The 12,595-nt window shown below is 37.5% G+C and overlaps 1 protein-coding gene across 1 annotated transcript in view; it reads right to left on the bottom strand.

The window, feature by feature from the left end:
* Positions 1-12,595, bottom strand: part of LOC106067796 (atrial natriuretic peptide receptor 1-like) — a 91,463-nt gene that overhangs the window by 70,500 nt on the left and 8,368 nt on the right. Inside the window, exon 2 of the mRNA XM_056006921.1 lies at positions 6,933-7,495. Within this exon, the coding sequence (XP_055862896.1) occupies positions 6,933-7,353 (421 nt within the window). The 5' untranslated portion in view covers positions 7,354-7,495. The remainder of the gene's footprint in view (positions 1-6,932; positions 7,496-12,595) is intronic.

Raw genomic sequence — 12,595 nt, 5'->3', positions numbered from 1 at the left:
CCCACATCCGAATAAAAGAAGCTTATTTTTGTGCGTTTTGTCTGTTGGTCGGTCTGTCCGTCACGATTAGATTTAAAAAACTAGAACTCTAAAAGCTATTGAAAATCTGATTTACCCTTTAATGTTCCTCCCATAACATCTCAATAGTTTTAAGTATCTAAAATTGATTGTTCCGGATTTTTTTGTGCAAAACTAATCAACGCCAACAAATGTTTGTTTGCTCTTCTAACTTATATTACATTCAATTTCCATGCTTAAACGTTGCAAAAACACATTATCAATAATATGTTGTTCCGTTTTTTATGTAAATAGCATACTAATGCTAAATCATAATCTCTATACTGACTTATATTTCATTAAGTGTAAAAATGTTCCGGATATTGTTTTATAAAACATGAATTATGCCTAATGATTGTTTGAAATCGCATAAGGCTTTTTAAAAAAGTAATTTACTAGAATTGATTACTGAAAATTACTTTTTAGACATTTAATTTTCTTGTAAAACATAACATAGAAGTTTTGTAATCGATAAAGAAAGTTCCGGATTTTGTTTCTTACAAATCGTCTCCAGAAATTTCCGAATTTATTTAAAAATCTACTTACGCCAAATAATTGTTTGAACTCCCTCTTCTAATTAATAAACAAATAATCTTCTCATTTACGAAATAATGTTTTTACGGATTTTTATGAAAAATATTTTAACTCACTACTCTCTTACAGTACATTTAACTTTCTACCTAAAACATTAAAAAATCTAATTATCGTTAATATTATGTTCCGATTTTTAAGGAAAACAGAATCCAAACACCAAAGTAAGGTATGAAAATCTCTCCACGTGGCTGTAGTACATCTAATTTTTATACGAGACCATCCAAAAAATTTAATTAACGGTATTACATTTATCTGAAATTCTCTTTTTCTTTTACTATTTATACAAACATCCGGAACAATCTATTATATAAACTTTTCAATTGTGTTCATACCTAAAAATTATTGCGATGTTTTGAAACGTAAAATAAAGGTTAATCAATTTTTAATAACTTTTAGTTGTTTTTTTTATATCAAGATAACGGACAGACCGACTGACAGACAAAACGCAAAAACTATGTGGCTTTGATCCTTTTTAAATAATATCTATTAGAACTCAGTGCACCAATGTCTATGAACCCTCGTTAAATATCTCGTGTAAATAAAGACATTTTTTTTTATGGTACCGGTACTAGCCTATTGTGAGGTAATGGAATTTTTTTTCTTTGACGTCATATGAATGTTAATGTTAAAAGAACGCACTCGGTGCACCAATGTCTATTAACCCTCGAAAAAATTGCTTGTATTAATGAAAACATATTTTAGTCTAACTAAGCCGTGTGACGTAGTGTTTTTTTTTCCTTTGACGTCACATGGAATGAATTCTTTAAATGAAATGCTAAAAGAACGCACTCGGTGCACCAATGTCTATGAACACTCGAGAAATGGCTCGTGTTGATAAAGGTGATTTTTAGTCTAGCTAGGCCTTGTGACGTAGTGTTTTTTTTTTCCTTTGACGTCATATGGAATGAATTCTTTAAATGAAATGCTAAAAGAACGCACTCGGTGCACCAATGTCTATGAACACTCGATAAAAGGCTCGTAATGATGAAGGCGATTTTTATTCTAGCTAGGCCGTGTGACGTAGTGTTTTTTTTCCTTTGACGTCATATGGAATAAATTCTTTAAATGAAATGCTTAAAGAACGCACTCGGTGCACCAAAGTCTATGAACACTCGATAAATGGCTCTTATAGATGAAGGCGATTTTTAGTCTAGCTAGGCCGTGTGACGTAGTGGTTTTTTTTTTCCCTCTGACGTTATATGGAATTAATTCTTCAAATGAAATGAAAAAAGAACTCGGTATAGTAATGTTTATTAAGCCTCGTTATGTGACTCGCGTTTAAAAAAGGAATGATATCTTGATTTAGATCTAATCTAGATTTTTTAAACTAGATCTAGATTTTTATTACAGTATATCTAGATCTGGATTTATATTCTAATTAAAATTATTTTAGAGTCTAGATCTAGAATTTCTAGATCTAGTTTAGACTAAAATAGACTAGATTAAGATGTAGAATTTCAATTTCTAAACTTAAAGTGTAAAAAAAAGTGTAGATTTTCATTTCCAAACGTTTTGATCAATATTGTAATGTTTTAATATACTAAAACTAATCTACTATTTTTTTATTAAATTTAAATTTACGGCAAATGAATCTTTGAAACATTATTACTTTTGACCATCGGATGGCTGCCTGGTCGTGCGGTTTGCGCGCTGGACTGTCGTTCAGATTTATGGATGGCCCAGGGTTCAAACCCTGCCCGCTCCAATCCCCCGTCGTCCTGCGGGAGGTTTGGACTAGGAAGTAATTATCTTCAACTCTGAAGGAACATCCGAAACGTGTAAAACATTTTACATCAAAATTAAATCACCTCTTGAATATTATTTGCGAATATGCAGATCCGACAGGGATCCGACTTCGACGGGGGCCGCCTCTGAGTTTGTGTAACACAAACTCTCTTTGTAATCTTGTTTTATGTATATTTTTACAACGCTCAGTCCATCTGTCTGTCTGTCTAGGCTGGAACTCTGTACATGCTATTTCTCCCACTAGGGATGAAGAAGAAAGTTTGCAAAATTATTCATTGTCGATGACAATACACGAATCAATAAAACATAAGCCAATTAGTTAATCAATTAGTCGTAATTATTTAATTTTGTTTTATTTAGAGTCCGTAGGTTTTAATAAGCCTTGTTTAGAGATTTTTATACAAACAATACTCAATAAAAGAAACTTCTACTTTTATAAGCACTTGGATAGTTTAATGGTTATCGTGGAGGCTCTAGTTAAATTCAAACTCAAGCAAATTTTGTTTTTAAAATTGTTTTGAAAATGAAGCACGAAAGCTTCCTCCCAGATACCACCCACCCCAAACTTTATGGTCCACAAAAGTGATTGGTCCATAGCGCAATGAGAAGGCTATACGCTGTGTGGGAAAGAACAAAGCAGCAGCCCACTGAAGTAGATATCCTTCAGAGACCCTGGAGATGCATAGGCCACAAGCCTGCATCCAATATAAAAAGGCAAGACCTAACCTGGAACCCACAAGGAAAGAGGGGACGGCCCAGGAATACATGGCGCCGCGATTCGGAAGCAGATGCCAAACAGATGGGCAAGACGTGGGGACAGTTGGACTCCTGTTGTAGAGACTCGCCCAGAACCGAGATGCCTGGAGGAAGCTGGTTGATGGCCTATGCCCCAGACAGGACCAAAGACAGAGATGAGATAAGAGAGAGATGTTATTAAGTCTACCTACCTCTCTCTCTCTCTCTTTAACGCTACAACATATTTCCTCTCTCTCTCTCTCTCTCTCTGACACACACACACGCTTTCATTCTCTCTTCCACCTTTTTCTCTCACTCTCCGAATCTCACTTCCCTCTCTTCAATTCACACTTTCTCTGTTCCTATCTATCTATATCTATCTATCTATCTACCTTATTCTCTATCTCCTTTCAAACTTTTTCCCCTATCTATTTACTTTGCCCTCTTGCTTTCTCTTTTATTCTCACTCTTTCGTAATTTATCTGTTTTTTTTTCTCTCTTTTACTCTCCCTATTCTTCTCTCTGTCTCTCTCTCTCTCTTTCTTATGATACGGCAGTTCTGAGAGAATCTCCTCAGGTATTTTCAGGACCTTGGGGAAGTCTGACAGACAGGTTGTCATCACCCTTCAGGCGGAGATCACTCAAGGTTATTTGGTTTCATCTGTAAATGTTTATGTTCGTTTAATCTCTTAGCTTAAGTTTCCAAAACTATTTCTTGCAAATGGTTTTGGGTGGTGAATACTTCATTGTATTCTCGGAAGAATATTCTCGGAAGTAAGATCGGATGAAATAATTTCCAATTGCATGCCGGGGATTCTGGGCCAACTAAACTACTTTTCCGAAACTGAATAAATTTCTTTTTTTTGTTACAAATGAACAGTGATAGGTAGAGGTCAACGTATCACCCCGGCGAGATGACACAGCAGCGAGTGTCCTATGGAATCTACATGTACAAACAAAGACAGGATGTGACGTGCCCTCACGTGTTGTTCCAGGGGACGAACAGATCTAAGTAGGGGGACAGTTACTAATGAACAGTGACAAATAGAGGTCACTACGTGTGACCCCGACTTGATGACACTGCAGCGAATGTTCTCTGAAATCTACATGTATAAATAAAGACAGGATGTGACGTTTCCTCACGTGTTATTCCAGAGGATACTAGCCGTGTTTGTGCAACTTTGGACAAGCGATTAGGGACTCTATATAAGCCAGAGAGTTAATGTGAAAGTCAGTCGTATGGAGTCGTGAATGAGCCGTTACAGTCGATACAGACGATGTAAGACGTGTGAGGCTCTGTGGAAGAGAAATGTGTACGACTCGATGCAAGTTAACTAGGGTAGAGTTAACTGGAGTGGACTACTGTCGTTAAAGTCTATACAGCGAACTACAGTGGACTTGAGCCGTTACAGTCGATACAGTCGATGTAAGACGTGTGCGGCTCTGATTCGGTAGACTTGAGTACGACTTGGTTCAGCTTTGGGAGACCTGGAACGACACTGGGAAGTGTGTCGTTGGTCTGTTCTGTGGAATACGGCTCGAGGAAAGTTGAGAAGAGATGAATTGCAACGAAGTATAGCTAACTGTAAACTGACAGATATTGTACAGTCTTCTACGCTACATGTTACAGTAACGAATTGTTAGAGTTAATATTCATTAAAGTTATATGAAACTGAAAGTTTAGTCGTCAAGTTCTTTGCAGTGTTTTTATTTGTGTGCCTACTAATACTTCTAGCCAGAAGATTGAGAAATACGTAACATTTTTTTCAAACAGATTATTATGATTATTATAGCTTTTATATAGCGCTACTTTCATGCTTATAGCATGCTCAGAGCGCTTTTTGGTCCAATCTCATTTGTGGACCAGTGGGGGGAGGGGGTATCTAGGAGTTGGTTTTCCGTGCTGCCTTTAGGCGCTCAGTAAACCCAACTCTGCCAGAGTCGGGTGTCGAACCTCGAGCCCCCTTCTAGGTAGCCAAGCCAAGTTCAAGCGCACTTGGCCTCTCGACCATGCTTCCCATCGCAAATGAGAGCACACTGTACTTCAAGAAATAACACACAATATAATTCAAATTCAACAATAAATTCACAGAAGTAGACTTCAGATGAAGCTTAAAACTTATAAAATCAATGAACTCTCAAACAAGATCTGTCTTTAGTTTTCCCGAACTTAGAAATCAGAGGCTTTTAAAGGGAAACTCTGGTGGTTTTTCAAGTTTGATTTATTGACATATTTGAAATCTGCGTAAAAAGTTGTAATAGTACACATTTTATAATTTTTTATTTAAATGTTTAGAAACATTTATATTTAATAACTTAGACAGTAAATTCTTGACGTCTTAAAAAAAAAACAGGGGTTCTTTAATATTTTGTTTTTAGGTTAGGCATACGTCACTTCCATCAACAATACTGAAAAGGAAACTAGATTTAACCAATCGTATCGCTTCATTCTTACAGGCTCTTGAGCTTAGTAACAGTCTATTCCAGAGCTATGGTACATTTGTATATACATGTATAGGTAGATCTAAAGGATAAGCAACTCAAGAAAAAAAGGAACATTTTCATCTAAGCCTAAATAGATCGTGTGTCTGACTGATTCGAAAAAACTGGTCAGTGTAAGGCTAGTCAGCCTAGTCTAGACTACGTGTAGTCGGTCATGACAATAAGACAACCAAGCGATAGTGTTTGTTGTGTGTTGAGTGGTCTGGCGAGAAAATACACACTGCCGTGGTTAGTCAAGCATGTAAATCTACTTTTAATACGCATTTTTTCTTTGCTTACAAGATCCTAGAACTCTCAGAACTGCCTTATCATAAGAAAGAGAGAGAGAGACAGAGAGAAGAATAGGGAGAGTAAAAGAGAGAAAAAAAAACAGATAAATTACGAAAGAGTGAGAATAAAAGAGAAAGCAAGAGGGCAAAGTAATATAGACAAAGATATATTTCTTTTACGAGAATGTAAACTTTGCTGTATGGTCTCCCGTTATACAATAAGTCAATAGATTAAATTAGTAGGCTAGTGTGACGTCACATAGAAACCCGGTGAATGTCTGACTGTTTTGGATGCGCAGGAAAATTACGTCAGAAAAACATCAATTACTAAGTTATTATTGCAAATTAAAAAAAGAATAATATATTCATTATCTGTAAATCAAAACACATATTATATCAAAAATTGTCAAAACCATCGGAGTTTCCCTCTAAATATTCTGCTACCGGAAACGAACTTTTAAAAAAATTATCTCCCTATAGAATTAATCATTAGAGATTTTCCACGATATACTAAGCAATGCCAAGGACACGAAAATAAGAACCGATGTTGCCAAATAAAGAAAAGATACAAACGTTAAAGTTTAGACAATTTGATTTTATAGTGCTAAAAGTGATCCAAAATTATCAATTATCTTTGTAAAAATCACAGCTTATCAACGCTATCTTTATTCTGTAGACATCAGAAGGGTTGCTATTTATGGATTGGTCGCCTTGGATGAAAATCTCCAATATTCTTCTATGTACAAACTCGTGGCTAACTAAAGCCAATATATAAAAAAAATTCTTGTTTACATTTACACCTACATCCCGTATTTTAAAAAGTTTATTAAGGTATAATGTTAAATATTCTCTTGGACTTCTATGGTCGACATTTGTCAAGTGGACCTGGAGCAAGCAATGAAAAAGCTAATTAAGCATTTGTAGCCTATGTTAGTCTATGTGTGTTTGGGTGTGTGTGTAATGTGTAAGTATATTTGTGTGTGTGTGTATCCTCCATTGGGCACTCTACTAATGAAAAGGTGTACTTACATAATGTGCATGGAGGTCCGATGATAATCCCTACACTGCTCTCCTTCATCTTGACTGTCTCTCCCAGCACCGTTTTCTCGTCACACTTCCCAGTGTCCCCCCAAACTAGGTCAAACTCCTGCCACTTCCGCCCTGTTTGGTTCTGCTCGTCCAGCCAGGTCCTAGTCCGGAAGATCACGTCCGAGACAACCTTTTTGTAATCCACTGGCCAGACCGGGCGACCGTCGCTAGCGTTGACCCGCGGTGGGGTGCCGGCACCGCCACCCACGTGGGGCACCAGGAGGCCGATCTTGGTGGCTCCCAGGGCGGAGAGCACGTTCGATGCGACAAAGACGTGGAAGGCGAGGAGAAACAAGATGGTGTATGATAGATCCGTTGTGAATTTGAATTTCCCGCGCGTTTTGAGAAATGAAAAACACATTTTACTTCCAACCTGAAGAATTAAGAAGCAAAGCCAAAAGCGTCGATTACGAATGTGTCAAAATGGGTGGGGCTTGGAGATAGAAAATTTGCTTACTCACAGCATGGGCGTATCCAGAAGTACTTGATAAAATGAAAGTGCTCTGAATTGAAGATTTGCAAATAATTTATCCCTCTCTAGCTTTTATTTTTTACTACGCTATAACAAATAGATCGCAAGGTCTGAAAGGAAACTTTACTTTACTTTTAAACCAAAAAAAAAATCTTCAACATAAACTCAAGCATAAATTATTTGAAAATGTCTAATGAAGTCACAAAAATTTATTACAAAAGTGATTATTGAATTTAAACCCAGCTGAACTGTTTTATTAAGTAATTTTTTAAAATAAAAAATAAATTAATATAAAAATCAACCATGAACCACCATATTCTAAACTCTGCTTCGTTTTCGAGTCCCTGTATTATCGCATGTAAGACATAGAAGTCATTTCTCGAAATTGAGAAAAGGCTAAATGCGGCACTACAAAAATGGCTGAGACGGATTTTGGCAGTCAGTTACACAGATCGGGTCTCAAACAAGGAAATAAATTCTTTGCCGAACTGGGAGTCGATTACTTAGTGAGGTTGTGACAGAGCGTCGCATGAAATTTGCAAAAAATGTTCTACAACAAAATGAACTACGCATACCAAGAGTTGCGATGACATGGAGGCCAATACGAGAAAAGCGCAAACAGGGACGTCCTCGTATTACTTGGCGACACACCTTCATGGATGACCTCAGAACAGTGGACACCAGGTGGGAGGAGGCTTCAGACATTGCTAACGACAGAACTTCATGGAGACAGCTTGCTGCCCAATGCGCCGCTAAGTTAAGTAAGTAAGTTTAGTAAAATATGTAGACTCCACGGTATACTCAAGATTGGACTTAGGAATCTTAAGGCTGTACTAGACACACTAAAACAACATGAGCTTCAAGAAACACAATGATTTTATTAGTCTCTATTTCTGTTCTTTACTCCAGCCACTTGTTCTCTAAACTGACTTTTACACACAGTCCTGACACACTGCTGTTCACTCAACCATGTACACTCAAGGTCCACTGGTCATTTCATACACAGGCACACACACTGCACTACCAGCCACTCAAAACACATACACTAATAGTAAATATTATATTATTTTTACATGTATTTTATATAGCGCACCTTTCATGCTTAAGGCAAGCGTATTGCGCTATGGTCCAAGCTCTTTTGTAGACCTCTGGGATATCTGGGAGATCTCCGTGCTGCCTTAAGGCGCTCAGTGTGCACAACTCTGCTCGAGTCGGAATTCAAACTCAAGCCCTTTTGTTAGGTAGCCAAGCCGTAGCCAAATTGTTTTGGCCTAGCATGGCTCTGCGCAATCATTTCAAAAGGCAGGAGAGGGGGGGGGGGGGGCTTGCTCATAGTCTGAAAACATAATGCAGATTTCTGAGTCAGTTCCAAAGAGTCAGTTCCAAAGAGTCAGTGCCCTTTGTTTATTTCTCACGTGTCTAGGAGCTCGGAGAAACAATATTCTTACAAATGACTCCGTAACACGAAATGCTGTATTTACGTTAGATTAGCGCATGCCAAACTGTATATATTATACTTCGCACTTCCGCTTTTGTTTTTGTCTCCCCTCGCTAATCTTTATCAGAGCTGTCCCCATGGATACCGTAAATAAACAAAGTCTTGTTTATCAGGAGAACGAGGTATTAACGAGTGTACTTGAAACAAAAAGTAAACCAGCGGTTGAACGCGGAGATGAGACAAGACAGCTGTACTAGAGATAAGTCAAGGATTGGTTTTCATTTCAAGTGCAGGACGAAGAGAACAGGGCGAGTCCAACCCATTGTTTTTTTATTACAAAACTTATATCAACTTACTCTGTCAGTCTGGTAAAAAAAATTGATGCACGTTATTTCTCCCACACCCAATCTCGAATCATGATGAAATGTTGCACACTTATTTCTTTTACCTGACAACACAAGATTCAATTTTTAAAACGGCTAAACCAATTTGATAATTAACTAATGGTCATACATTTTTTTGTCTCGAACAAAGGAAAGAAACTGTACTTCACAGATGTGGGTGTATAAGTTGAATTAATTTTTCTTCTGAAAATATTGAAACCTGCCTTTTTTTCATGCCTGGGTGGACCACTTCGGGGGCCGATTTTGAGTTTGTGTTTCCACACAAACTGTCTTTGTAACCTTTTTTTCTTGTTTTTAGGTTTGTTATCAGAAATCTTGTAAGTGTAAACGTGTGCGTTAGTCTTAAGTTTCGTGTATTTCTTTTTTTGGAGATGTCTGAGCTGATGTCTGAGCTGATGTTTGTTGTTGGCGCTCTGCCACTGTTTTCCAAATTTTTCAAGGTCTAGTACGCATATGGTCTTAACCAGGTTTGACTTGATGGTATGCGCGCCGTCGCTAAAGCTTTTCGGTTAAGCGGCATCGCTGGATCTCGGCTTTATTCTCTGTTGCTGGGTGCCAGTGCCGTGTTGAGCCAGACCTTTGCCGTGTCTTAGGGCAGTGTTGAGCCAGACCTTAGCCGTGTCTTAGGGCAGTGTTGAGCCAGGCCTTAGCCGTGTCTTAGGGCAGTGTTGAGCCAGGCCTTAGCTTGTGCAGAACCTTGTTTCCGCTGATGTAGTTGTTGGTGTTCAGGGGCCTCGAGGCCCTGAGTTAAGTGTGTGTAAGCCTCTGAGGTGTAAATGTTTGTAAAATGTTTTTACATTTTTCTGATAGTAGCGGGGAGGGTACGAACCCAGGATCATAGAGACGACCTAACAACAGTCCAGCGCGCATACTATTCATATGTTACGATATATATGTTATGGATTGATATTGCAGTGTAGCAGCATGTACCATAGTAGAGTCATACCATTCATTCATTTATATATTTCATTATTAAATGTTATCTTGGTAAACGAGATTTGACTATTTATTTAAGTTTGAAAGCTAGTAATTTAACATTTACTTTGTGTTTCTTGCAGTCATTTTTTACTGAATTAGCCCCGCCTCCCGTTTAATTCAAAGCCCCCCCCACACACACACACACTAGTTAAACGTCATTTATTACTGAATTCGCCCCGCCTCCCGTTTAATTCAATTCCCCCTCCCCACTAGTTAAACGTCATTTATTACTGACTTAGCCCCGCCTCCCGTTTAATTCAAAGCCCCTCCCACACACACACACACACACACTAGTTAAACGTCATTTATTACTGAATTAGCCCCGACTCCCGTTTAATTCAAATCCCCCCCACACACACACACACACACTAGCTAAACGTGTAAGACCCATCTTGACATGACCTTAGTTTCGTAATTAACAAGGTTACAAAGAGAGACACAAACTCAAAATCGGCCCCCGAAGTGGTCCACCCGGGCAGGTAAAAAGACAGGTTTCAATATTTTCAGAAAGAACATCAGAATGAAATTCTATCAAAGGTAAATGACAGAGAAGAATGGAGAAAGAAGGTTGACGGATCTTGTGTGGTGCCCCAGCGGTCCACAGACCAAAGGATAGGTGAAAGTGAAAGTTAGGTGTGAACCTGGCCTAATGGATGTGTTATAATGAGTATATAATTGCTTTAATTGTTTTGTAAAGGGACAATCTCTTATTCCTCAACATTTCCGATAAAAAAAAATATTCTTTATTTCAGTGCTATATTGTGTGAAGTAGACACTACAGTTCACGCGATAATATGAAAAACTACTTATTAATTCTTGTGTCAATTTATAGCCAACTTATATGCATTCTAAATAGATTTTTTTCTCTTTAAAAAAAGGTAAACCTTTTTGTGTAAATGTAGTAATTGGTATAACAGAACTTACTTAACTTAGCAAAACAAATGTAAAAAAAAAATATTTTTTTGACAAAAAATCTAAAACCGTTTGCATAAATGTGTTATAAAAAATGGACAATGCATATCTCCCCTACTAAAGAGTCTCTAGTGTTTGTTACTATTAATAATGAACAGTTGTAAAAGTGGTGTATTTGTTTATGAAAAAAAAATTGCTAGCATAAGTGATTTAAAAAATTAGATTTTTCGCTTTCAGAAAAAAAAAGTAGCCGTTGCATCAGAACTTTGAATGATCTAAAATATTATGATGTCGGGTTTTCACTATCTTTTCTAGTTTACGAGATCTAAACGGGGCGGACGGACGGACGGACAGACGGACAGACATTCCACACAAAATTAATAGCGTCTTTTCCGCTTTCGGGGGCCGCTTAAAATAGCGCTAGAAAGTGTCATTACACTATAATCAGCAATGGTTCCTCACAAGTAATTGTGTCGTGACAGTCGATGCATGAACGTCCTCTTAAAAGTAGCTTACGAATGTCTTTCAATGGCCCCAGTGGTGCCTTATATGCAATGAACCCCTTTGCTCTATTCAATCTACATCTAGTTTTTATATTAGTAAAAAAGAATTCTTGGCCAAGCAAAACATAAAAATGCTTTAAAAAAACAAACCAAAGGTACTCCATATTTACAATTATATCGCTCATTAATTCCCTTTTCAATATCAAACAAAATAATTAGTTACCAATAATGGTTAATTTTTTAAAATTCATTCGTGTTTTGTTAGGTACAATAAATAATTGTATAAAGTATAAACTTGATCCGAGAATGAGCTTTGGATAAATAACGTACTCAAAATGTGTACCAGACAGACAGACTGGCAGACAGACAGAGTTGATATAAGCTGTGTAAAAATACAAGACGACTAGACCTAGTACTGGCCAGACAAATTGAGGTTCAGAATAGTCCGATTGGCCTCTGAGAAACAAACTGGCAACTCCCTATTGACTGCCCATTCCAAAAGACATTAGTCAAGCTTTCCTGGCTCTTTGTTCCTGTTATTTGGAATAAATAGCAATTAAGGCGGGGCAAAAAAACAGCTCTAGCTGTCCAGGGACATTCATCGTGGTATAATTGACATCAACGATCTGTGTTTGTGTCATTCCAATCTAGAAGAAAGTTGAAAAAAAAAACAACATTCATTCACTTGATTGAGTTTTGTCATGATTATGGAATACTAACTAAAGCTTAAAGTAGGATACAGTCGAATCTTGTTAATCGGACCACCGCTAAATCGGAACATTCGCTAATTTAAAAAAGAAAGCCATTTACCTTGGCAAATGGAAAGGGAAAGGGATAATTATCTTTTTTTTAGAGCAGATGGGACTCTTAAGGTCATTTGTTACTATGGTCGACTG

The sequence above is a fragment of the Biomphalaria glabrata genome, chromosome 12 (assembly GCF_947242115.1).
Source record: "Biomphalaria glabrata chromosome 12, xgBioGlab47.1, whole genome shotgun sequence".
NCBI classification, from domain to species: Eukaryota; Metazoa; Mollusca; class Gastropoda; family Planorbidae; genus Biomphalaria; species Biomphalaria glabrata.
This window is presented reverse-complemented; position numbering and strand designations above follow the sequence as displayed.